This window comes from Paroedura picta, chromosome 2, assembly GCF_049243985.1.
Source record: "Paroedura picta isolate Pp20150507F chromosome 2, Ppicta_v3.0, whole genome shotgun sequence".
Taxonomy (NCBI): Eukaryota; Metazoa; Chordata; class Lepidosauria; order Squamata; family Gekkonidae; genus Paroedura; species Paroedura picta.
This window is the reverse complement of record NC_135370.1, coordinates 144,238,389-144,264,701: the sequence shown is the minus strand read 5'-3', so window position 1 is coordinate 144,264,701 and position 26,313 is coordinate 144,238,389. Positions and strand designations below refer to the sequence as shown.

General features: G+C 39.9%; 1 protein-coding gene across 13 annotated transcripts in view; it reads right to left on the bottom strand.

The window, feature by feature from the left end:
- The window catches only part of NPAS3 (neuronal PAS domain protein 3), an 885,376-nt gene that overhangs the window by 501,728 nt on the left and 357,335 nt on the right, over positions 1–26,313 (bottom strand). For 10 of the 13 annotated variants that reach the window (XM_077323058.1, XM_077323057.1, XM_077323059.1 and 7 more), the window contains one exon: positions 13,277–13,387. The exons of the other annotated variants lie outside the window; for them this stretch is intronic. In XM_077323058.1, the coding sequence (XP_077179173.1) occupies positions 13,277–13,387 (111 nt within the window). The remainder of the gene's footprint in view (positions 1–13,276; positions 13,388–26,313) is intronic. 13 annotated transcript variants of the gene reach the window in all.

The following is a 26,313-nucleotide window of genomic DNA, read 5'->3' as shown; positions in this document are numbered from 1 at the left end:
TACCTTTATTGTGCGCTATCTTAGAGTGCTTTTAATGCTCAGTATCCGGATTGGGAAACCAAGCTCCGTGGTAGAGAACCTCTGATAGGCCACACCTGGTCATGTGACAAACTTGCCTTAAAGGAGAAGCCCCTAATTATTCTCAACTTCTGTTGGTGCTGGATTTTTCCTCCCTCCTCTGCCTTTTTCGATCTTTTCCCCCACCCCTCCAAGAAAAGAAAGAGGCTCCCTGCCTGGCTCCTCTCCCTCACCATCAAGAAAAGAAACAAAGAGGCTTGGCTCTCCCCCTCTTCTGAACTACTGTAACCACGTGCAGAAAACTTTCCTGTTTCAATGGGGAGGGGGGGGGGAGAGGAAGACCCGAGTTCAAAGAGATCTGAATTCAACAGGATTGACAATGGAATAAAGAAAGTAAGTGCAGACTCTGCCCAGGTCTGAGGAAGAGACAGGAGCAAGAAAAGGTGAAGATATGGGAGTTTCCAGGATGGGAAAAAAGAAGGGGGAAGGGATATGGGGAATATGAACTGTTCCCTACAAGTCCTTGAGAATTTCCCAAGAACGTTTTAACATTACATTTCCAACATATAACATTGTTATCATTCGCAATTTTGCTTATAACCTTAGGAGTGATATACCAACAATAAAACATTTTTGAACCAATTATCTCTTAAGGATTGACATTTTGTAAGCTTAGGTAATTTAAACCATAATCTTTCCATAATTCTTATCGGATTTTTAATTATCCCCTGCCTTTCTACTTAATGTGAAAATACATGTTATTCCAGAAGCCCAGATTCCTAAATCTGAATCCTCTTCTACAGCTTCTTCCCCTGATCTCTTTTCTCTCTACTATGGCCGAATCTGCACGGGCAGCAAAGGCTGGGAGGGCGCTTCCACATGACATCATCACTGGGCTGGTCCCCTCCCAGGCCTGGCGTGTGTTAGGCCTTTGACTCCCTTTAAAGGAATGTGTATATTACCCCCTGCCTCTCCCTCACATGGCAGGGATGCAGAAAGCAGTGGACTGGGTTTGCCACCAAAATGCATCCCCTATGGAGACAAAGGGAACTGTGGAGCATGCTGTTCCACCACAATGTACCAGCAGTGCCCAGAGTTGCACCTCTGGTGTGGAATCGCCCTAGGGAAATCAAACAGGTGATATACCAAAGGGAAGAGAGAATCTGTAGGAAAGGTTTAATAAGGAGTATTTGGTTAATATCCACCTTTTGGCAAAATTATTTCAAACAAATAACTCTGTCCTCTGTCTGAGGAAGAGTGCATGCACTTGAAAGCTTATGTCTTGCATAAATTTTTGTTGGTCTTAAAGGTGCTATTGGACACAATTTTTGTTGTGCTACTTCAGACCAAAGTGGGTACCCACTTGAATATAATGTCACATCTGGAACAGCTTTGCTGTATAAAATAAAAAGCTAAGGCCTAGGTGGGCAGAGGGTGCACGGGGCCAGTCCAAAGATCGGACTAGCCCTGCCACCCCCCCCCCCGGAATTGGGCCCAATAGGGAGGTGACACAACCCATCCCACAGCCTGGCCAGGGGCAATCTGGAGACATCACTGCCAGTCTGCCCCTGACCACCGCAGGGAAAGGAGGTGGGTAGGGCTGCTGAGGGGGGTGAGAACAGAGGCTTGGACAGGCTGTGCCAGCCCTTTTCAATCTAGGGCTGTCCTAACTGTCACGTCCAACAACTTACTTCACTTTGCCTCAGAGAGAGCTGGCAAGTGGCTGGTAAGTTCACTCTTACCCCCTCCCTTCAGGCCTGCTGTGAAGGAGCATCTGACAGCCCCTGACTGAGGTGAGGGAGGCATTTCCAATAGCAATGCAGAGGAGTCTGTGGTCATGGGTGTGCTTTCCTTTGGGGGGGGGCTTTCCCCTTCTGCCAAAATGTTGGCTGACAGAAAAGCCCCTTCTCACTTAAAATACTGCAGTGGCTGGCCTCGCTGATGGAGAGAAGAAAGAGCCAAGCCATGTCTATTTCTTCTGTGTGACTCTCTGTAGATTTGAGGCCTACCACACAGGGTTGTTGTGCAGATGAAACTGGATGCTATTGCGGAGGCACCTGGGGTGCAGAAAGACAGACCAGTATCAGTCCTGCGAGTCTGGAAAGTGCAGGAAGATCTAAATAAAGAATATTTTCAGGCTGAAACTATAAATAGTGAACAAGTAAATGGCTGGAGAAACATGGGAACTGTAGTAACTTTTTTCAAGCTTGTCCTGGTAAATAAAAAAACAGTACTTGCCAGAAAGGCCCAAAATTTCAAGTGGAGTTAGCTTTATAGGGAAGTAAAGAGTTAGACTTTGGGGGAAACTAGGTGATCCACTTTTATTAGGTAACAACTTGGCCATCCGGAAAACAACAGGGGCTGCAGTTGTCAGCAGAAGGCCTCAGGCTTCAGGAGGTAAGGTTGCCAGATTGGTGTAGGTTCATGTTCTAGAATTCCATACTACCTAGGTGTGCATAAACCTGACTAAGGTCAAGACTGCTGTGCACAGTGAGACCTTCTCTCGGGGTTGCCATCTTTCAAGTGAGGCTCTCTACTCCACCTCCCTCATGGGGAGTCTGCTATAGAGAGAGGAAGGGAAGACGATTGGAGAATGCTTTGAGACACCTGAGGCCTGCTGGTTGACTGTGAGCCATCCCCAGTTCTCTCAGACCCCTAACAGCCCCACATCCCTCACAGGTTGTCTATTGTGGGGAGACAAAGGGAAAAATGTTTGTAAACTGCTTTGAGATTCCTTTGGGTAGTAAACAGCAGGGTACAAAAATCCAGCTCTTCTTCTAAGGAGCAACCGTGAAAGAAGCATGTGGGCACGTAACATTTTATCAACAGTAAAAAAAAAAAATGGAGACAGAAGGAGTACTGTGACTACCCCATGTAGGGAAGGGGGACATTTTAGTGTCTGTGGCCTAATTCACAAAATAAGAGAAATGGGGGGAATTGGTTGCCGTGTAATCTCCCCCTAAGAAGAGTCTCCAGTCTGAATCTCCCTTCACATATCTGAAGACATGGCTCTGGAAAGCTCATCTGTAACCACTATGTCACAATTCCCAAAGGTCAGTCCTCTCCCACACTCAACAAACATTCCAAACCATTCTTGACACCCATATCTCCACACCCATGCCCTCATTTGTCACCATGCCACCACAGCCTCCCACACAACATACACATTCAACACCGTGCCCTTATAGACAACTCCTCCCCTTCTTCTTCCCATCGCCAAGCTCTAGCACCCGTTGTATTCCTGGATACAACGGGATTTGCCCCTAATTATACTATGAAATAAACTAGGGTTTGGAAGTCTTGTCTTTGCATCACAAAGTGTAATTCTGCCCTCAGATCCAAGTACAGAATGTGGCAAGTTGTTCTCAAAGAAGACTTCCCTACTATACATGGCTAAGCATGGCACCACTCAATGAACAATGGGGGATCACAATTCAGATAAAGTTGACACTGATTTTGGAGGACGACAGTTAAGCAAATTCTAACTTCTCTAATTGATTTCAAAGCACTTATCTATGACTAGATTACCTAACTGTAGTTGCTGCCATTTATGAGCACTGAACATATATTCCTTGTTGTTCTTTCGTGCTTGTCAAGTGGCCTCTGAACTGGCTGATGGTGTCCTGTCTGCTGAATGCATAGTCTCATCTGCTAAGAGTTTTATTGCTTAGTAGTCAGCTATCCACCTATACATGCAATATGTATCTTTCATAATGTTTGAAGGAAGTAATATTTATCTCATAATGCTAATGACTGACATAGTTTCATATGACTCAAGCAAGTGAGTCGTGTTACATGCTGCAGTTTAAGGCATAAAAATTGCAGAGAAAGAAACAATGTAATTTAGTTCAGCTCAATTCAACTGTTTTATTTTGAAAAAGGGACATAGATCCTCAGCCTAATTGTAAAGCAATATCATGGTAGAATGATATATATAACATAAATGAAGAGGCCATCACACATTACATATTGAAATCCAGCATGTAGGAATTCAGATTGTATTTATTAATTGAAAATGATGTACCCCACATGTTTCTCCATTTGCAAGCAAATGTGATATACAAAAAATGCTGAATCAACAGGGAGAGAGAGTTGGTTTTTCTAAATACCCCAGTTTTCACTATCCAAAGTGGCTTACGATCGCCTTCCCTTCCTCTCCCCACAGCAGACACCCTGTGAAGTAGGCAAGGCTGAAAAAGCTCTAAGAAAACTGCTCAGCAAAAACAATTCTAAGAGAACTGTGACTAGCCCAGCTGGCTGGGTGTGGAAGTGGAAGTGTGGGGATCCAAACCAGTTCTCCAGATTAGAATCCGCTGCTCTTAGCCACTATACCACATCAACAGGGACCCGCATTGATCAGATAGTTGATACAAATCAGATCAGATTCCTGAAATAATTACACTACCTCAAAAGCTCTTCTGAACAGCTCAACTTTGCTCCTTTTTTCTGAAAGATTAAGAATGAATGCATTCCTTAGCACCGAGCATAGTGTTTCACCGTATGAGGGCTGCTACATATTCTGTAAATATGAGGATCAAAGGTCAATAAGAACTTTATAGGTCCTAACCAACACTTTTACCTGAAACAATAGGCAACCCATGTAAGCCATCAATCAGGGTGTTGTGTTCAGGGTGGGAAACTGGATAACAGGAGGAGGAGTGAAGAAACTGAGAACAACTGGGTTCTGTCTAGGAGGAGAAGGCCTTTTCAGAGCCCTTTCTGGTTCATGAGGTTGCAGCAGATACTAAGATCACACTTTAGGACGTTATCTCCAGTCACAAGGCTAGAAACCTTATCTTTATTTTTAATGAAATTATAAAATTCTCCCAATTGTGTTGAGTACACATGGCAATCAAATGCCCTGATTACTTGACAAATTTCATCTGTGCAGTAAACCAAGTGCCTCCATATAACTGATAGAAATTAAACTCAAACAGGATTCAACAGAAGAAATAACAAAAACACACATTAAAATTAAACAACCAAAAGGCATGATAACAATGTTGACAAGCAAGCACGGCTGTCTTTGAGATTTTATTAACTTTCTGTATGATATCAAATGGAGTTAAACTCCAACTGTGAAATGTCTCTGCTATCTGAAAGTGAAACATTTTTCCTTATAGTATTGAGTTGTACAATTCATTGCTTTCATCTTTCTGCCATCTGCAGGATATTGAAAATGAAATGAAAACAGCAAGAGGATTTTTTTTAACAGGAGGGGAACACCTGATGTACAAAGTTACCAAAACACTAAGAGTGTGTGGGTTGTGTTTATGCCCTCACTTACAATATTCCTTGAAAAGGACCCTCCAGGTTTTTAATGTGACCAGCAAACAAATAAGCCCCATCTCCCACCAGGAGAGAACCATTGCTCCATTATATTATTAAGGAGCTCTATTCAGACAATCCCTGTCTACTGTCTTTGGCCCAGTCAAAGAGAAGGAAGGCAAATGTGCTTTCATACAGTACAGCTTGAAGTGTCACAGCAGGATGAAAGTTGTGGAACAGACAGCTGAGAGGAAAAGATGTGGTGCTACATGAGGGATAGTGTTCCAACAATGAAAGGCTGGTATTTCAGTCTGCCAAGCAACGTAATGACTCATCCAGGCAGAAAAATATTACCACCATGGGAATACTTGGAACGTCTCAGTTTGAGAGTAATTAGGGACTAAACTACACTGGCATGCTTCAGTGATAAAATGAGAAAATAAGCAATACCTCTGTCAAGTTCTGATTGAGGACTATCAAATGAATATGGGCTTCAATCATCTCTGACCACAAACTAGTTTGAAGAATCTCTCCCTACCCCCACAACCCAAATCCCAGGAAAATTATGCAAGGGGAAAGTGGAAAAACACATCTCATAGTTAACAACAATATACTTATTTCCCACAAAACTAAGGCAGAACATATATTATTCTCCAAATGAGGATGGTAGCTTTTACCATATTATTTCTTGTTTAATAAAACCACACTATTTAATCAGCCTAAGCAGACAAATGAAGCATTTATCAGTTCTCTTTCAATACTTTAATGCGTGTTAATGTTACATGCTCCGTTGGATATCCACAGCATGGTCAATTTGGAAAGCACAAACAACACAAAAGGACTCTTAAAGAAACTAGCCTTATAATCAAATTGCATATTCTCAGAAACACCTACCATTTTCAGGATCACTTGCCAGCAGCTAGACAAAGATATAAGACTATCCAATGGGGCACTACATCAATAGCTACTCTATTCTAATGGCCTGGTCAGATCCATAGAAACACAGAATTTGGATATGGGGAAGAAACAGCTTGCATCTAAGAGATTTACCAAGTAATACTAAGTGAAAAACAACTGTATTCCATTATTTCTTTTAAGCTTGATATTCCAAAGCATGATCTGGACTGAACTAATCAGGTACACAAGGATAGATATTTCACAACAGGGAATGTGATTTCCTAATCTGAACTAATGTCTTAGGATATAATTTCTTTCTCCAAAGCATGTATAATACTCATTAGACCAGGTTAATAAACTCTAATGGATGTAAAGGCTAATACAATATTCATCTATTGACATAAACATAAATATAAATTTCAAAGAAAATAACCTACTTTAGTAAAACTACCTGTGCAATAAAAATTAATGAACTCCAAATGATTTCACACATCTCAACCAAATTGCATTTTGAGGCTCACATCTTCAGGACATGCTGGGTGGTTTGATGCATTCCCACAATTCATCTTTTCTGCTAAGCCAGTTTTAATTTAAATGCAATTAAAGGCTCAAAATGAACATTATGTATTAGATAAAGGCCTGAATCTGCAGACTATCATAAATATGATTTTCAGGAAAAAAAATTAATTACAAGCCATTAGGGTACAAGTCATCTTACTGCAAATGTTGAGTTAAACTGCAGAATTCGTTTAGTCGTTCCATTAAATGTTAAATACTGATTTTTGAGCTCTACTTCAGTGGCAGTGCATCAGGGCAGGTTTAAGGAAAGGAAATAAATCTGCAATCCTAAACATATTTATTTGGAAAGAAGTCCCACTATTATGAATTGTAATTACTTCAGAGTAAATTATTTTGATCCAAACAAGTATACACCATATTCTACATGGCCTGATGTTTCTCAGTAACTGCCAATGCTATATAGCAAACTTCCAAGTAAAGGGAATGTCAAAAGCTGTTCTTTAGATCCTGATCACTGCCATAGGCTCTGAGTAAAACACATAAGCTAGGGAAGCAGATTTAAAAATACATATTGAATTATTTCTGTATACTTGAAAATTAGGCATAAAGCATTTATATCTAATTCTAGTTAGATAATATCAAATTATGTTGTTGTTAGGTGTGAAGTCGTGTCCGACCCATCGCGACCCCATGGACAATGATCCTCCAGGCCTTCCTGTCCTCTACCATTCCCCGGAGTCCATTTAAGTTCACACCCACTGCTTCAGTGACTCCATCCAGCCACCTCATTCTCTGTTGTCCCCTTCTTTTGCCCTCAATCACTCCCAGCATTAGGCTCTTCTCCAGGGAGTCCTTCCTTCTCATGAGGTGGCCAAAGTATTTGAGGTGGCCAAAGTATCAAACAGTTATGAATAAAATCAATGCAAAACAAAAGAGAGATTTATTTACTGTTTTTTATTTGAAATATTTCTATTTTACCTTTCCACCCAAATAGGGTTCCCAAGATGGCAAACATCAAAACATTTAAACATTAAAATATCAAGACATTAAAACAGAATTTAAAATATAAATATATATATAAAATATTTAAACCATTGAGTAAAACAAGCAAACACACATGATAAGAAGCTTCAACAATATGATACTTCAATAGTATTTCTCATTCAAAGGAGAAAGAAACTTAACTTAGAGAATGTTCTTGCAATTTTGTCACTTGCTGTGAGCTGTAAATTCAGTGCACTCCAGGAATACAAGCAACAACACTGGAAAGAGCTGTTATTTCTGTCTTTGAGCAATGTGACATTACTGCAACAATTTTAACTTTTATGCACATGCTACAGTGTGTCAGACTAATCTGAACCATGGCTATCAAATATGCCTGCAAGTCTAGTGTGGAAATACTGGCATTTTACTTTGATTCCAGATTAATTTAATATTGTTTGTTCTACACTTGTACAAGTATAACAGTTTTAATACTGGATGAAACCACAATTGTGATCATTTTGCAGCATATACTTTTGATGTCAGAATTACGATCTGCCGAAACAAATGTATTAACAGAGCCTTGAGAGAGACAAAAGAGTTTTATTAAATTCGCCAAGTTCTCTGTCTTGTTCCCTGCTGTGTTCTTCATAGCCAATATATACAGCTACTGTACTCTCCCTGCAATCTAACCCCAGTAGATCTGGAGAAAGCTGCACTTGCTTTTTCCCCCTCTTTTTTTCTTTTGCTCCCTGCAGGCAGATTCTCTCTCTCTCTCTCTCTCTCTCTCTCTCTCTCTCTCTCTCTCTCTCTCACACACACACACACACACACACACAGAAATGGCATATCAGAACAATTCAGAAGCCAGGTTATGACCAGTCTATTTATATCATTAAACAAAAATAGTATCAATTCAGCCATTAAGATCCAGCATATATTCTCCCAGTAATAATTACCGTTGTGTAGTCCTAAAAACCAAGTAATGGAAATGATACTTTATACATTTATGGCAAATGATAATTTTGAAAAAGTAAATCACCACTGAAATGTGTAATTGCTGTTGACTTTTAATATCAACACTTCCTTATGCAACCTTCTTCTCCCAGTCTAATCATTGAAAATATACTTCTTTCTTCTGACAAATCCACTCTGTTTCCAATAATTTTTGCACTTTACAAATTTTCTTGAGAGGACACCTGATGCCATTTTGGGGAGTGGAACATCTGCCAATAAAACATTTAACTGCAGTGTCAGAAGGCCATTAAAGGCCAGACTGCCACATTTTGGCAGTTCTCTGTGGGCCATGAGAACCAGTATCGTGTAGTGGTTAAGAGTGGTGGACTCTAATTTGGAGAACTGGGTTTGATTCCTCACTCCTCCACATAAAGAATGGTGTGTAACTTTAGAAGTCACAGTTATCTCACAGTTCTCTCAGAGCTCTCTCAGCCCCACCTACCTCACAAGTTGACTGTTGTGAGGAGAGGAGGGGAAGTCAAATGTCGGCCACTATGAGAGAAACATGGGCTATAAATGTGGGGTATAAAATGTGGGGTATAAAACCCAACTCTTCTTTTTATATACTCATTGGAAAGAGGATGCATTCAGAGCTTCTATATCATGATTACCGATGGCTGGAGCTAGAAGTGCAAACCTCAACTCAGCTATAAACATGCCAATTGTTTTTGCACTGCAATCCTAAATAGAGACAGACTTCTGCATCTATTGAAGTTAATGGACTTAGCAAGGAGTAACTTACTATATGTATAAGAACATCACTGAGATAATGTATGTGATGTGCTTTTAGCACCTAGAAAAAAAGTTTTTAATTATGATGACTTTTTAAAATATACATCAATAAGTACTCACCGGTCCATTAATTCCAAGCATGATACAACAGTGGAAGAAGATGGAAGGAACGACTCAGGAGTTCTTTACCCCCTTTCTTTCTTTTTGTTCCTTCCTTCCCCTCTTCCTTCCTCCCTCCTTTACCCCCGTTCCTCCCTCCCTCCCTCCCGCCCTTTCCCTCCCTTGAGATCCTAGCGCCAGTTGTATTCTGGGGTACAATGGGCTTTGCTCCTAGTAAACAATATTACTACAGAACATAGTACTCATACAATACTAAAAATCACAAATATAGTGAATAAATGTAGCAGGAGAAAGAAGGCACAAGGTCTAATGAAATGAGCCATCATGCAGACTTTGATATATAATCCATAGAACACTTTCACATTTACTCCTGTGTGACCCTTGGATCTGTGCTTCCCAAATAACTATCATAGGAAACAGGTGCTAAAAAGTTACCCATTGCCAAGCTTGGCTGTCTATGAAGCTGTTGGCATCATGAGGTTCCCATTCTCACAAAGGTCTCTGTGAGAGCAGGAGGATATACTATATAGATATAATCATCTGATTATATAGGATGATATACATGATTGTATCTATTACAACCTATTTATCACCGGAGACCGGTCAACGCTTGACAATTTTACTGAGGCCCGGGGGGTGGGTAGTCTTTTGCTGAGGGAGGTCGCTGCCGCCGCCTGAGCCCCTGCTCCCTTTGCTTTCTCACCGGGCCCCTGACTTCCCACTGCGCAGTGCCATGCTGAGGGGGAGCCCAAGCCATGGCGGCCGCTGGAGAACACCAAACGTGAGCCAGCGGCAGAGTGGCAGGGCAGCCCCTGAGGCAGCAGCCTGGGAGGAGGACGAGGGGGAGCCGCGGCCTGATACCGACTGATCCACGGACCAGGGGTTGGGGACAACTGATGTATATCATCCACAAAAGCGGCCAATTAGCTTGTGGCCCGGCAAGCTTCTTTTTGTGGGAGGGGGGGAGAGGGAAGCAGGGCCGCGCATGCGTGTTTGTGGCCGCGCATGGCGCAAATGCGCATGCACAACCCAGCCTCATATGCGTGGCATGCTCATCCGGGTGATTGCCCTTCCCGCCGCCGCCGGTCTGCAGCCTCAAGAAGGCTGCAGACCACTGCTCTATATGACAGCCCCTTAAGTATTTGAAGATGGTTATCATATCACCTCTTAGTCGTCTTCTTTCCAGGCTAAACAGACCAAACTCCCTCATCCTTTCCTCATATGACTTGGTCTCCAAGCCCCTCACGATTTTCAGAGCCCTCCTCTGGACACACTCCAGTTTCTCTACATCTTTCTTCAGTTGTGGTGCCCAAAACAGAACACAGTACTCCAAGTGATGTCTTACCACAGTGGAGTAAAGTGGTAACATGACCTCACGTGATCTGGACAGTATTCTTCTTTTAATACAGCCCAAAATCCTGTTGGCCTTTTTAGCCACCAAGTCACACTGCTGGCTCATGTTCAATCTACTAAGACCCCCAGAACCTTTTCACACATACCATTGCCAAGAAACAAGAAACTGCCCCTAAGAGCAGCAATCTGGTGACAGACAAAGAATGATTCTTAACAGGAGAGAAGATCCTCACCTCACTATCCTAATAGCCTTCTTGCTGTCCCCTGCAGAGTCTTCTTTGTATATCAGACATTGCCTATTCCTACAATTCTGACACCAAGATGAGCATCCTACACATATTTTAAATATCACAATAACCATACCTGCCATCTTGGAAAATGGACGCTACAGTAAAAAGCCCCCAATTTGAAAAGTCTACCCAAGAAAATTTTACAGCAGTCATGCCCAGAAAGCCATTCAAATAATAAAATTTCCCTTTTTTTCTTTTGTAGGTAAACGGTGTTTAGTGGATCCAGGAGTACAACTTTCTGAAACTCTCTCCCTAAGCAGATTTGTTTGTCCCCTTCTTCTACCAATGGATGAAGGATTTTTTTTTTGGCATTCCCTCAATGATTGTTCTTTCCCATCTAGTGTTTTATGTTTTATATATGTGCTTGTATTATTTGTTCTGTAACTTTTTAAACTATTTTAAAAGTTACTTTAAAAAGGTTTGTTTGGAAGAGGGGTTTATTTTAATGATTTTATAATGTATTCTGTCCGGGTCCTCATGCAGTTTGCCTGGTCTTGACCAGGGCCAAGGCCTTTTCAGCCCTGGTCCCTGACTGTTGGAATGAGATCTCGGAAGAGCTGAGGAACCTGATTCTGCAGGGCCTGCAAGACAGGCATTTGGTTGAGGTCAGGATTTGGACAGATGGTTAGGTTGGGTGGGAAGAGATTTTAATGTCATGTTTTTAAACTGCATTATTTTGCTGTTGTGAGCTGCCAAGGGCCAGCTGGTCTAGGTGTGGTGGTACAAAAATAAAATTACTACTACTACTACTACTACTACTACTACTACTACTACTACTACTACTAGTAGTAGTAGTAGTAGTAGTAGTAGTAGTAGTAATAATAATTCAAGAAGAAGAAGAAGAAGAAGAAGAAGAAGAAGAAGAAGAAGAAGAAGAAGAAGAAGAAGAAGAAGAAGAAGAAATAATATCCTATTTTCTCCTAATTTAGGCACAAGAGTTAACAAACCTTGTAGTCCTGTTGTTCAAGCCATTGTGCTTGATTTAGAAAATCTTTCTTTAATTATAATGAATGCTTATATTCCCCCCTGCTCAGGTAGACAAGCCTCCTTATTGCACTGGAATCTCTTAATAGCATATATGGAAGAATTGGAATAATATTTTTCCCAGGCAGAAATAATTTTAGCAAGTGATTTCAATGCAAGAATGGGTGCTAATAGTCTAACGATCCTCAATGGACTAGGATTTGATCAGGATTGAGTAATAACATTCTTTTTATCTTTCTTGAGATGTTCTAAGGATAAGCATCTGAATTCTGCTGTTATCAATCTTGCCAAATTTTGTATTCAATTTGACAGAAGGTGTCTGAATGGTTTAAATCAGGGGTAGTCAAAACTGTGGCCCTCCAGATGTCCATTGACTACAATTCCCATGAGCCCCTGCCAGCATTTGCTGGAAGGCCACAGTTTGACTACCCCTGGTTTAAATAAATAATACACACAGCAGCCAAGATGGCATTCTCTGGTTAAAGAACTCCCAATTGTTTAATACAGAAAAATTAGAAATGACAAACACAAGAGAAATTTCAGAGCACCAACTGATCTTAACCCCAGATGCCAGCAGAAGCAGAATGAAGTGCCTTCTCTCATAGGCATCTAATAGCAGCCACTAAAATTCTTTCTGATTCACAGTTTATACTTTTTAGTCATTGTGCTATAAAAGTTTTGTTCACTATTTAATAAATTAGGTATTTATACTTCCAATTCTAATACTCATCTGAAAAATAGTTATTTGCTGTGACCGTTCATATTACTTTAAGTATCTTTTATACACATAATAATTGCTTTCTATAAATTTTAACTAGTTGTTTTCACCCTTAGCTCTCTCCTACAAATTTTCTCTATGGTACTTTTTTTTAGAACTAAATAGAGATACTATTAGTGAAGGTTAAATCACTCATCATCAAAATCTTTATTTCCTCTGCTTCTCGTGTTATTAGTCTTTCACACAATTCAATCTTACTCATGACCTAAAATATACTACCTAGCATTTATATTTATATTTAGCTTCTCCTTATACCCTTTTATATTGACAGCCAATTGTTACTCCCTACTGTCTCTTGAACATTGTATTCTCTACTTACTTTTCTGATCCTTTGTATCTGTATTACTCTGTGCTTCTAGTTTTGGCCATGTTTCATTCATAGATCTCTCAGATTCATTTATCATTTCTTTTTTGCCTTCAGCTCCTGGACCTGCAATTTAAGAGTCCTAATTGTTAAACATCCATCTTACACAAACTTACCTCTAAACTTTCCTAGGTTTACAAATGAATGAGCCATCACTTGACAAAAGACCAAATAACCTCTGTGATTCATTATACAACAGACCATATTTCAAATGAAATAACTAGGAGTGTCCAGCATTTTTGGAAAATGTTCCTTAGGGCTTCCTTATACTCTATGAGAAATGCACTTGTACTTCTGCATAGGGATGCTCAAACACCCACTAGTTTGACTCAGATCCTGCTCGTCAGTCGTGAATAGGAAACCAGTTTTGCTCCTCAACCTGTTATGACTGTTCACCAAATTGCTTCACTGTATTCCCTCCTAGCCATGCAATACAATATGATTGACTTTTTGCTCATGCAAGTTCTCACACAGCTTGATTGAGTTCTACTACTCTTGTATCCCTGCTGCATAATGGCTCTGCTCAGCAGGCAATTGTTTAAATAGACAGTTAAATTGGCCACAATTCATATAAATCCTACCCTTTGGTGTTCCATCTAACTATATCCTAGTGACTCTGATGTCTGCCCATTGGTTCTAATCAGCAGCATCTTTGTGTTTATGCAGTTCTGAAAGCAAACCAACCAACTCTAATCTAAACTTGATGAACAGGCATTCTCAGTTGTTTGACATGACCTACATAGGCTGGGTGACATTATAAGTTTATTTGTTATTACTATTTATTAAATTTCTACGCCGCCCTCTGAATATGGCTCGGGTACATGATAGGTTAAAATTAACAGTAAATTAAAAACCAGCACAATACCATCAGCATTAACAGTTTGGTTGTTGAACACATTCATGGTGAGATTTGTGGCATCACTACCTCTGTGTTCTATCGCTTCTTGCAGCACACTGAACAGGGAATGTACTAGCGTTCCAGATACATATTGCACACTTTTATCCAAAATTTCTATTTTGAACACTTTAGGGGAAATAGAATTGCACTCATATATCTGCTGCTGCTGCTTCTTGTAACATGTGAAGCAGCCTTTAGAACACAAATCACCATACCAACATTTACAACATGTAAGTACAGTAACAAAGAAATGCATTTTTTACACTGTTGTAAATGGTTGTATTCTCTATTTCCACATTTTATTGAACACAGGGATATTTCCAGACCTTGTAAATAGACAATATCTTTATTCCTGTAGCCTTTACTACCCTTCCTGTAGCCCTTACTAACCTTCCAAGCAATAAGATGTTTTGACACACTTCAGTCCCAGTCTACTACTTTTTAAAGTACTATTTTGAGAGTCCATTCAGGATCAGTACATACTGCCAAAAAGGCAGTAAGTAAAGCTTCATGTAACAGTGGAAATATCAATATTTACCAATGGATAGTACAGGAAATCTGGACAAGAAGTTGAAATTGATCTGTTGTTCAGAAGCTAAAGAACATTCAGAAGTAAGAAAAGCACAGTGAGAAGTGCTAAGACGTCACAGTGAGGGATGGTATATAAGCCAAATGAATAAATAAGAACTGGGTGTTATAACACATATATAAAGATAGAAAAGAGTTTTAAAAATTAAACATTTCAGCAATTAAAACTGCATCTAAAATTTTTAAAAAATAATTTAAAGCACAAACAACACAAGGAGATCCAGAAACGATTATTGCAGTATACCAAAAGGGGAGGGGAGTCTTTACCTGTTGGCAAAAAACAACAATAGAAGGAGACCCATGACTCTCTTCAGGGAGAGAGTTTCCAAATTTTGGTACCATGACTGAGAAGGCTCTCTTTTTGGTTGCCAGCCACCTACTTTCAGATGACAGGGACAACTGGAAAACGGCATGCAAATATGAACAAATATGTCATATATATATATGACAGAAATATTGTCGGTTGTAATCTAAAGCAGGGGTAGTCAACTTGTGGTCCTCCAAATGTTAATTGCAGTCCATGATCATCTGGAGGACCATAGGCTGACTACCCCTGATCTAAAGCTTACAAGCTTGGCACCAGACATACAGCCAAAACAATACAAAGTGCCACAAAAAAAAAAGACCTAAACATTAATCTATAGATATTCCTTCTGCTCAACCAGACAGAAATTAAATCCCCAAGTTGCAATAACCTTTGTAGCCCATCTGAGCCAAATGTATAGAACGGTATCATGATTGATGCTATCGCAGGCTACTGAAAGTTCCATAAAAATCAACAGAGACATTTTGTCTCACAGAGTTGGCCAACAGACATGGCGATCACGCTGGACCGAAATTCATTTCTGATAATCAATTCACAGGCTTATCCATGACCTCATGTTGAATAACCAATGTTCACCTTAGCAACTGCAGCTGGACTAGATTCCATTCACATTCTGATTAGGGTTACGTGATTTGGTCTGATTCAGTCCAAATCTCTCTGAAGCGGCCCTGATTCGGAGACAGATTGCTCCGAAGTGGTCCGAAACCATAACACTAGTAAAAAAAACAAAAAAACAAAAACAGAGCCAACACGCTGGAGCAATTTGGACCGTTTCGGAGTGCTTTGGCACCCATTAAAGTCAATGGCACCATTGACTTTAATAGGAATTCTGGCTTTTCTGCCTCATGGGGCCTGGGGAGTGGGGGTTTAAGTTACAGTCTCCAACCTTTCAGGGTAGCTCTGGGAGCCTCTTCTGTGACTCTCCTCTAAATTTAAAAAGATTGAACCAAGGGGTCCAATTCTAGGGACTCCCAAAGAGGGTGCCTCCATCCACTCCATTATAACTTATGGGACAGACTCACCCTATGGATATAATAGAGATGGGGGCACCCTCTTTGGGAGCCCATACGATTGGCCTTCCTAGTCCAGTCTTTTTGAAATTTGAAGGTGACTCAGGGAAGAGCTTCCTAGAGCTACCCTGAAAGCTTTGAGGCTGTAACTTAAAAAAAAAAAAAACAGGCCCCAGGAAATACAAAAAAGCCAGTATTCCTATTAAAGTCAATGACACCATTGACTTTAATGGGCTCCAAAATACTTCTGCTGCTTTGGCTGAAGCCAAGGTAGTCTGAAGAGGCTTCAGCCAAATCTGAATTGGTCCACGTCAGCTTCATCCCTAATTCTGATATTGGCCTGATAAACTACTGTTGTCTGGCTTATATTTTTGGTTTTATTTGTGAAACATCAAAGCAAACTTTGGAATTTTCTGAACTGGCATCAGCAGCAGCAAGTTGGATAACATAGCCTGTAACAGGTGGACAGCTTTGCACAGACATAATAATAGTAGAAAAAATAGCATACTTTCATATCACCATTATTAAAGAGTTAAACTCCAACTGTCTGAATTTACAAGTTTTACTCTAATTGTGCTCTAGCAACTTATTTCATAGTCCTTAGCTCTTCAGTAAACAAAGGAGGTAAATGGCCTCTGGAAGAGGGGAGAAAGTGTCTATGTACAATCATGACAACCATTCAGCACCAACTGCTCTCTCCTAGAAGATTTCACTTGAACAGGCTGCTCCTCTAGCAGGCAGGACAGACAGGAATTTAAAACAATAGCAATAACACAAACATCTTACAGAATTTATTAAAAGTCCATCTAGCCCTGTATCTATTTCAAACCAGAAATCCAGGAACATCATAAGCAGTTCCCCACATACTCCATCTGATCATCGAGTTCCATTACCATCAATATGAACAGTCCCACAACTATTAATATTTTACCACAATTGCATACTCTAGATGGTTGAAGACTACCCTTGACTCCATATCTTGCCAAGTTAAATAGAAGCCACACAGACTGACAATTGAAAATATGTTTTAAAGCAAAAATTGAAGGTAAAGATGATAAAACCTACTATTCAACTGCATAGATGCATAAGCATTGATATAAGTTCAGTAATGCAGATATTCTATAGACTTAATTTATGAGGGAAAGCCCTGTATATAAACCTCATGAGCATAAAATTAAGAAATGGCAATAAGAGCAATTGTCAGTAAAAAGACATGGTATCAAACCAGAGCACTGTGCAGCTGTAAGACCCCATGATAATATTAACCCATAACTCTGTTTCTCTGTTATTTCAAAATGACAATATTGTTTTCAGTCAATTTCTCTTAACCAGATTGACAGAATTACAGGTTGACATTACTGTGAAATTTTATGATGTATCGTGTTCACTGTGCCAGTTTGATTAGCCTTGATTGACAGCTAGTACCTGCACAGCAAGTTAAATATTTGGGGGGGGGGAGGGATTAAACCTACGGAACACACAGCTCTAAGTACTAACAGAATCATACCAATAATGACAACAAGAAAAATAGTAACAACAGTCAAAAGTGATATAAGAAAATGGGATATTTTAATCGGTTTAGAATTTCACTAATAATTCTAAGAATCTACTCACTTTTAAACATATCATAGAACTCTGAAAGGGCTTACCATTAGAAATATTTATTCTATATAAATGGTCTCATTTATTACCATAATACTGTGTAATGACTTTTAAGAAAGCAATTCAAACATTGTAGTAAAAACAATGCTTTCAATGACTATCTGTCACCTGAACTGAAGCAGAGTGCTTAGGAAATTTGGATTCAAGTTTCTTTCCTTAGTTCCCTGAACACAGTGAAACCATGGCTAAGGAGTGAAAAAAAGTAGTTTTTTGCCTCTGCAGACTGTCTGTCAGAAATGAATTCAGAACACAACGCTTCTGCATACTAACAGATATACAATATAACTGAAAGAGCCTCCTCAATTTTCTCATTAATATGCTTATGACTCCTGTCTTTATATCTAGAATCATAATAGAGTTGGAAGGGTCATCTAGTCCAACCCCCTGTACTATGCAGGACACTCACAACCCTATCACTCATCCACTGTAATCTGCCACCCCCTTAAGCCATCTCATCATCCAAACCACTTGGTGATTTAGAATTCTTACTTTTGTGGTTCATAGAATCATAGAGTTGGAAAGGGCCATACAGGCCATCTAGTCCAACTCCCTGCTCAATGCAGGATCAGCCTAAAGCATCCAGAATAAGTATCTATCCAGCCACTACTTGAAGACTTCCCTTTTTGGGGAATTCACCACCTCCTCAGGCAGTTAATTCTACTGCTGAACTACTCTGACTGAATCCCCCCCCCCGATATCTAGGGGGTATAGTCCTACACGTAGTTTAAACCCGTTACTGCAGGTCATATCCTCTGCTGTCCACAGGAACTTTTCTGAGCCCTGTGGCACCCACTGCTCACCTCCCTCCAATCTGATGAAATGCCGTTGATAACCACTCTTTGGGTACATTTTGCTAGCCAGTTCCCTATCCACCTAACCATTTGAAAATCCTCCAGTTTACCCATCAGAACATCATGGGGAACCTTGTCAAAAGCCTTACTGAAATTAACGAAGAGTGTTAAAAATGAATCTGCTGGTTGGGCAGGCAGAGGTCTTGAAGGACTCTGTGCTCCCCACTTCCAGAAGGTTCCAGCTGACATTTTCTGACTCAGTTAAAAGCCTTATGGTTCTACTGGAAGGTGGCAGAAAGATCCATTCTGCAAGTGAAATAACTTACAGTTACTAGGATCTAGCTGTAAAATATATTAACACCTTTTACTAGAGACATTCAGCATTTTGAAATAGGAAACTGCTGGATTATACCTATCAGATTTAGACAATATTCCCCTCCCCCAAAGTTCTTGGTTCTTTGCTGGGTAATGAAATAATTCAGTGCCACTTCCGATTTTGTTGTGTCACATTTTCTTTAACAAAAAAGTAGAACCGTTCAGTTGAAATTTCTGTAGCTGACACTTCTCAAATCTAATCCTCTGGAAAAGAGGGGGGAAATGACAAAATTAAATCAGAAGTGGCACTAAATCTTCCATTTTCACTCTCAAGGTTGCTCTTAAGTCACGGCACACAAAAATGAGGAGAAAGTTACTATCTGACACAACTAAGCATCTTAATTAGTTTCCATTTAAATTCTGTACATTCATGATGTAATTGTTTATAACATTGTTAATCTATTTCCATGGGAGGTTGGCCTAGTCAGTCACCTATGCCCATTCTCTCTTTACCCCGCTAAGGACACAATAGCCCTGGCTGAATAAACCTGTAGTCAGCAGGGAATTGTTATTTCTTCATCTATAAAGCCATGTTGGATGAACTTCCATATCTGGATGTGACATCCTTAAAAAGCTTCTCTCTCCCAGTGAGACCCAGGAAACATTTAGCCAGCACCCTGAGCTGTTTCTGAATATAACATATGGAAGAATTTATTCCAGCATTATTTCTATATCTAAGGAAGTGAGAATGCTGTGATGAAGAAATATGGATTAACCTCCAGAAGAGCCGTGGGGAAAATAGTCTCTTCTGCTCTAGTGCACAAGAGGTTCAGAAAGAATATTAGAGTACAATTATAAGAAACATGATTCTGAAACCGGTGAAGAGATATATTTTCTTTCCTGAATACAGAATCAGGAATGGTATGTAAACCATGCTGGACTCAAGCATATAGGAACTTACTGAAAGTTACTTAAATACCTAGTATAGGAAGTTTTAGAGTTTCTTTCACATCATCACTATTGCAAATATGCTGTGTCCTTTAGCTGCTTCATACTTAAAGAACACAGTTTGTTCTGTAGTCAGCCAGACATTGTTACAAGCTCATAGTTGGGAAAATGATTATCTGAATATACTATTACAATGTGTCATAAGTTTGTACACACATATTCATTAGGTCCTTTCCTCTTCATGAGTCACTTAGACGGTCTTTTTTTTGGGTGGGGGGGGAACAAATGCCGCTGCAAAGATGACTGGAAGAAGTAGCACCAGGCTATGTTTGGATTCTTCATGACCTATCATCACAATGCATACAATGTGCCTGTGGCCACTAAGCATTCTAGAGGAATGTCAGCCAATATGCCAGTGGCACATGCTTGCAAGCAAATAGTTCTTAGACACCATGAATCATTTCAATCAGACTAAACAACACTGGGACAATAAGGATGAAAGTTCCATGAAGACAGCTTTAATTCTTATTCTGCCCTTTTCTAAAGAAGTTCAAGACCGTATATCTGTCCCTCCATTTTATCATTGTAACAACTCTGTGATGTTGGTTGGGCCATGCCCTCTTAACTTAAGTTGTGGATTTAATGTCAGTTCTCCACTTTTCAGTCCAACACTCTGATTCTAACCACTATATCAACCTGGTTCTTCTTTTTGGGTCCTTGATCTGATTGATGCTTATTAGCATAATTCCAATTCCAACCTGTAATTGACAAGTCATATGAATCAAATGTTTGTACAGTAAATTCATGTAATTAATATAGTGCACTTTTAGTCCATCTTTCTTTATAACCATACTCACATGGATTTGTGACCAATAAAGGAATACTGACATTGGGAGGTAACTTAATATTAATTTTAAAGATCTTAGAATAGGATAGGAGGATTGAGCAGAATTGTTCTCTCTTGCCCAGAGGGACAGAATTAGATGACCCACGAGGTCCCAACTGTATGATTCTATGATTCTATGATTATTACTGGTTTACAAACTGAGTATTTGATTTTTGCCTTCAGCATGGCAGACTATGCAGTCTATAACTATGTGTTTCTGACTATCAGTTGGAATGTTAGAATAAAGGTTATAGCCATTTAGAAGATTCTTTTAAGTATTCCAGATCAGGAGCTTCTTTCTCTTTACATTCTCATCTGGAGTCTACCAAGCTTCCAAGTACATCAAAATTAGTTCCATAATTCAAAGATTCTATATGACAATGCTTTCCATTGTTGAAGAAGCAGTCTTTAAAAATATTATCTTCAGAATGTTACAGTTAGGGTAGGGTTGTCAACCTCCAGGTGGTGGCTGGAGATCTTCTGCTATTACAATTGTTCTCCAGACAACAAAAATCAGTTCACTTGAAGAAAATGGACTCTATGGAATTATATGCCACTGAAGTCCCAAAATTGCACCTTTCTCTGGCTCTAATGCCAAAATATCCAGCTGTTTCCCAACCAGGAGATGGCAAGCCTAACTCTTGTCTTAATTCCTGTCATTAGCATGGCATTTCCCCATTTGACTCTTTTTTGTCTTGTTGACTTGAGCTGCTATGTGCTTGATCAACACTTAAAGCATAACAAGACAAATCAGTCCCTGGAAACAATTTCTGTCTAAATATGAAGCATTTGGATATAGTCAGTTGAAATTATAACTAAATAATCACTGAATAAATCCTGGGGAGTATCCAAATGCCTGCCATTTCCAGATCATGTATATGAAAAAAGAAATCCCTTCTAAGTCATTATGATCATCTGATATTTTTGGAAGTCAGCTTTCTGGTTCTTGCCAAATTGAGAGGGTTCTTGTCCAAATCACATTACTATTTTTCTTTCCAAAGTTTTATATGTGATTAAATAATGCAGGGAGAAAAGTACAAATAAATCTTCCAAAAATTGTTTCTTCCTTGACAGAAAGAGAATTCATATTTGCAGTATTTAATCAACAATGACGAATCTGGTGGTACAAAACGAAGTATAAAGCATTACACCTTAAAAGATATATTCTAAACAAATATGCTGGAATAAGTCATCGTAGAAATATTACCTTCAAAGTGAGGAGGCAGAAGTTACAAGTTGTCACCAATATGAAAAGTTGTTTTAGGAGATAGAAATAGATTGAGGTAAAACCAGGTCATTGACCATTTGTGAGCCATAATTCCTGTCATGCCTGCCTGATGAGCCACCAGAGGCTATAGCCAACCCAGGTACACTGCCTAGGCCTAGGAGACTCCCTGCACCACCTGCCATTGAGGATCACATTGAGAACTGGGGCCAGCCTGATCCACCAGACAATGAGCAGCCTGGCCCCAGCCAGGCTGCTACCCAGCCCTACATGTCAGCTTACGTAAAACCATGGAATAAGACTCCATTGAGCCCAGAGGACTTACTGGAGTCACAGTGATAGTGTGCAAATCTGACAGCTGTCAGAACATCATTTCGTCAGATGAGGATTAATCCCAGCTGCAGGTCCTCTGGTTGAAGGCCACTCTACCTAGCCAAATTGTATTTAAGAATGTAGGTGTAATGTGTGCATTCCCTGGCTGTCTACCCAGTCACTCAGTGTTCCAGTTCGCTACAGTGAAGCTCTGCTTGACTGACTCGGGTTTGACTTCTTGACTTTGTTCCCAGTTCCTGACCTCGGCTTGTTCTTTGACTCCTCTCCTGGCACTTGACTCTGGTCCAGCTTTCAACTCTGTTTCTGGCTACTCAATCACGTTAGGACTTCAGCACTCCTTCTGGCAAATGACCTCAGCCCAACTTTGACTCCACTCTCTGCCCAACCATTCTTGGTGAACTATCTCCCTTGGCTTAGGCTCTTTGGACTGGAATTTGACTTTGAACTTGCATTTTGATTCAGTCTCAGCTTCCCGGTTGAGGGTGTAGTTAACTGATAACCTTGCCGGGCTGCAGAACTCCTTTCTCACTGAAAAGTCTTCCAACAAGTGGTCTGCTCTTGCATCATCAATTGGGACTTGTATTATGTGCTGCTGTAAAGGACTTTGAGCTAGTGCCCTCCTGTCTAGGTAATACTTAATTTATTTAAGTTTATATTTATATGCCACTGCTCTCGAATGTCTTGTGGTAGTTTACAAGATCAATAAAATCTCCTAAAATACCCCATTAATACAATGTAACATAGCAAGAATAATAACATAACAAGATGGCAGACAATAAAATACCAGCCCATTCCCCTGTTGAGCATGGGTCTAAAACTCTCTCTCTCCTTGGGAGGGAGGAACTTAGTTGACCTTAACTTAGAGATGGCAATATTATCCATGATCATCTGAAAAACATAGCTATACAAGATCAAGTCGGCACTCCTAACCACTACACCAAACTGGAAGGCTGCAGTTGTAGGTTTAATACCTTGGACTGGGATCCTGAAGGGACTGGAACATGGATATGGAACAATGTTGTTGGGTTGTCATTCTGAGTAGTGAATGGGACTGTTTGCTGTAATGGTACCCAGTAAATGGCGAACTTGGAAGATTATTCTGAGGATGATGATGCAAGAAAGCTTTCACCACTAAATTTGTCATGCCTTGTGGATTACAGGTAAAATGTGAATCTAGGTTCATAAGCAGATGAAGTATGACATTAATGTGACAAAAAGTGAATGGTGGGAATTCACCACAAAAAGCTATTTGTTGTTATAGCAGAAAATCAATATACTCTCTCAGGATACAAATTTTGTGAAACCTCTAGAAGCACTGAAAAATCCAAAGGGGAGGACTTTTGGACCAGAAAGTGGAGAAAATTACAGTGTGATGCCCAATGTGATATAGGGAAATATGTGTCTCACCCCCCAGAATGATGGAAGCAAACTAATGCTTTTAGCTGAAAAGTGAAGGATGAATACAAGAGTGATCATACAGAATTTGGAAGGGGGAGGAGCGATTAAAGAAATGACAACCCTCACACCTAGAACTGTAGGTAACATTCTCATGATGATAAAATAGTGGGAGTAAAATTGCTGCCATTCCTTGGATGGTGAAGCAATCTCCATCATACTTTTCTGGAATAGATGCCACCTTTGACAACTATGTGTGAGAGGAGTGCACCTGAAAATTTAAATGAAGGTCATTAAACAAACTCTTTCACATCACACTGATTATGGAGACTGCCCAGGTACTTATACTATGATCTAAAATCACTAAATGATGCTGAAAGTTATAGGAAATACAGACTGAGAGTAATTTTAATAATGATTTTTAATGTATTGCTTAGATTTTATTGTTAACAATTCTTATTGTTTTATTATATTAAAATTTAATTGTTGTTCACTGCCCCAAGATGTAAAGTCAAAGAGGGGTGGTAAATAAATTGATTAATAAAATAAATAAACATAACAGTTAAGTTTCAAGGACTATTTATGCACTGAAGGTTTCATGCTGGGCTGCAGACTGGAATTTTAGTCATGGCAGATTGCCCCACCTCTTTCTGCACCCACACGGGGAGCATTTGGCCCGGTGTGCCTCATCCGCCCCTGATTTGTGTTCCTGTATGGTAGCTGGGGCAATGAAGTTCCCAATGCGTAAGCGGTCAAGGTGCCTACAAATCTGAAGCACAGTGAAACCAACTGGCTCTTAGAGACTAGCTTACAAAAGGTGAATATGTAAGACTTGTGGCCTGAAGTCTTCTCAGCAAGAGAGAAGAAGGGGTGATAAAAATAAACCACTGGAATGGCTCTGTGATCTAATGTTACTAGGAATGAGACCTAAGGAACAAGCATTGACTCAGAGTTTCTAGATGTGTTCCAGTGTACTATCCATATTGCTACTGAACAGAGCTTTCCTGTCAAAGGACAAGTCCTATATCCTGGCCATTGCCTCAGTTGTCAGTGTGGCAAAGCTCAGCCACATATGCCCCCCAATAGTAACAGACCTTACCATAATCACACTCATCTATCTGCCTGTTGCTTTGTTGAATGTACTGTTCCATTATGACAGAAAAAAAGGAGATACTTTTTATCTGGGGGAAGTTTAACTAATATATAAGTAATTCTAATATGACATCCAAGCCAGGTAGTTGACAATCCTAAAGCAAAGGGTTTTGGGGGAATAAAATTTGTGCCACACATCAATAGGATTCCTATTTTCTTTGTCAGCTGGAGAAGAGTATTATTTTTGTTACTCAGTTGAAGAAGAAGAAGAGTTGTGTTTTATATCCCGTTTTTCATTGGCCAAAGGACTCTCAAAGCAGCTTATAGAATCATAGAATCATAGAGTTGGGAGGGGCCATAAAGGCCATCTAGTCCAACCCCCTGCTCAACGCAGGATCAGCCCAAAGCATCCTAAAGCATCCAAGAAAAGTGTGTATCCAACCTTTGCTTGAAGACTGCCAGTGAGGGGGAGCTCACCACCTCCTTAGGCAGCCTATTCCACTGCTGAGCTTACAATCACCTTCCCTTCTTCTCCCCACAACATACACTCTGTGAGGTAGGTGAGGCTGAGAAAGAGCTCTGACAGGACTGATTGGTCAGAACAGCATTATCAGGGCTGTAATGAGCCCAAGATCCCCCAGCTTGCTGCATGTGGAGGAGCCAAGAATCAAAGCAGGCTCATCAGAATAGAGGCCATTACTCTTAATCACCATACCACAGTGACTTTGAACATATTTTAACCCCTTAAAATGGGAAGTATGGTTTTCACTCCAAATAAGTCATCCTTTAGGAAGTATGTGAAAGGTCTGGATTGCACTAACTGGAATATGGGGTCTTTGAATTTAGTGACTATTCAAGAAGTCTAAAAAGGTAGCTACATGAACCAGTTATACTTCTGGTCTAAGTATATTGGTTTAAGGAATTGTTGTCTTCCTGAATAGACATGCAGTGAGAACTAGAGAGTCTGACAGAGCAGGCAAGGCTGATGAAACTGTTCTTAATGAGGGTATAAAACACATAGGTGAATTTACTGGAATAAGTGAGCCAGAGATACAGGATTGCTGAGTTGATGGTGTTAATCAGCCCACAAATCCCATGGGGAGGTGAGGACTTGTATCTTGAGATGGTAGCCATCAATCCTAATGAGGCCCTTCTGTCTCAACATGTTACTGAGATCTTGTGAAAAAGTGTTGCAAGATCTTGTTCCCCCAACCCCTACATTTGTAGAAACATCTCCCAATTTATATGCATGCTGGGGTCAGGTAAGAAATTAAATATATATTATGTAATTTATATTATAAATGATGATGAATAAACTGTACAGCATACTATCGGCAGAATTCAGAACATAAAAAGAAAAACCAAAACACCAAAAATGTAAATATATAAAGAAAAATAGGGAACGTTTCTCTAATAAGTATTAAATATGCCAGGGATATTTCACAAAATTACACGTAGTTAATGGGGAAATAATTGTTTTCAGAATTAAAGTAATTTTAAACGGATGACCTTCACTAAAATGGA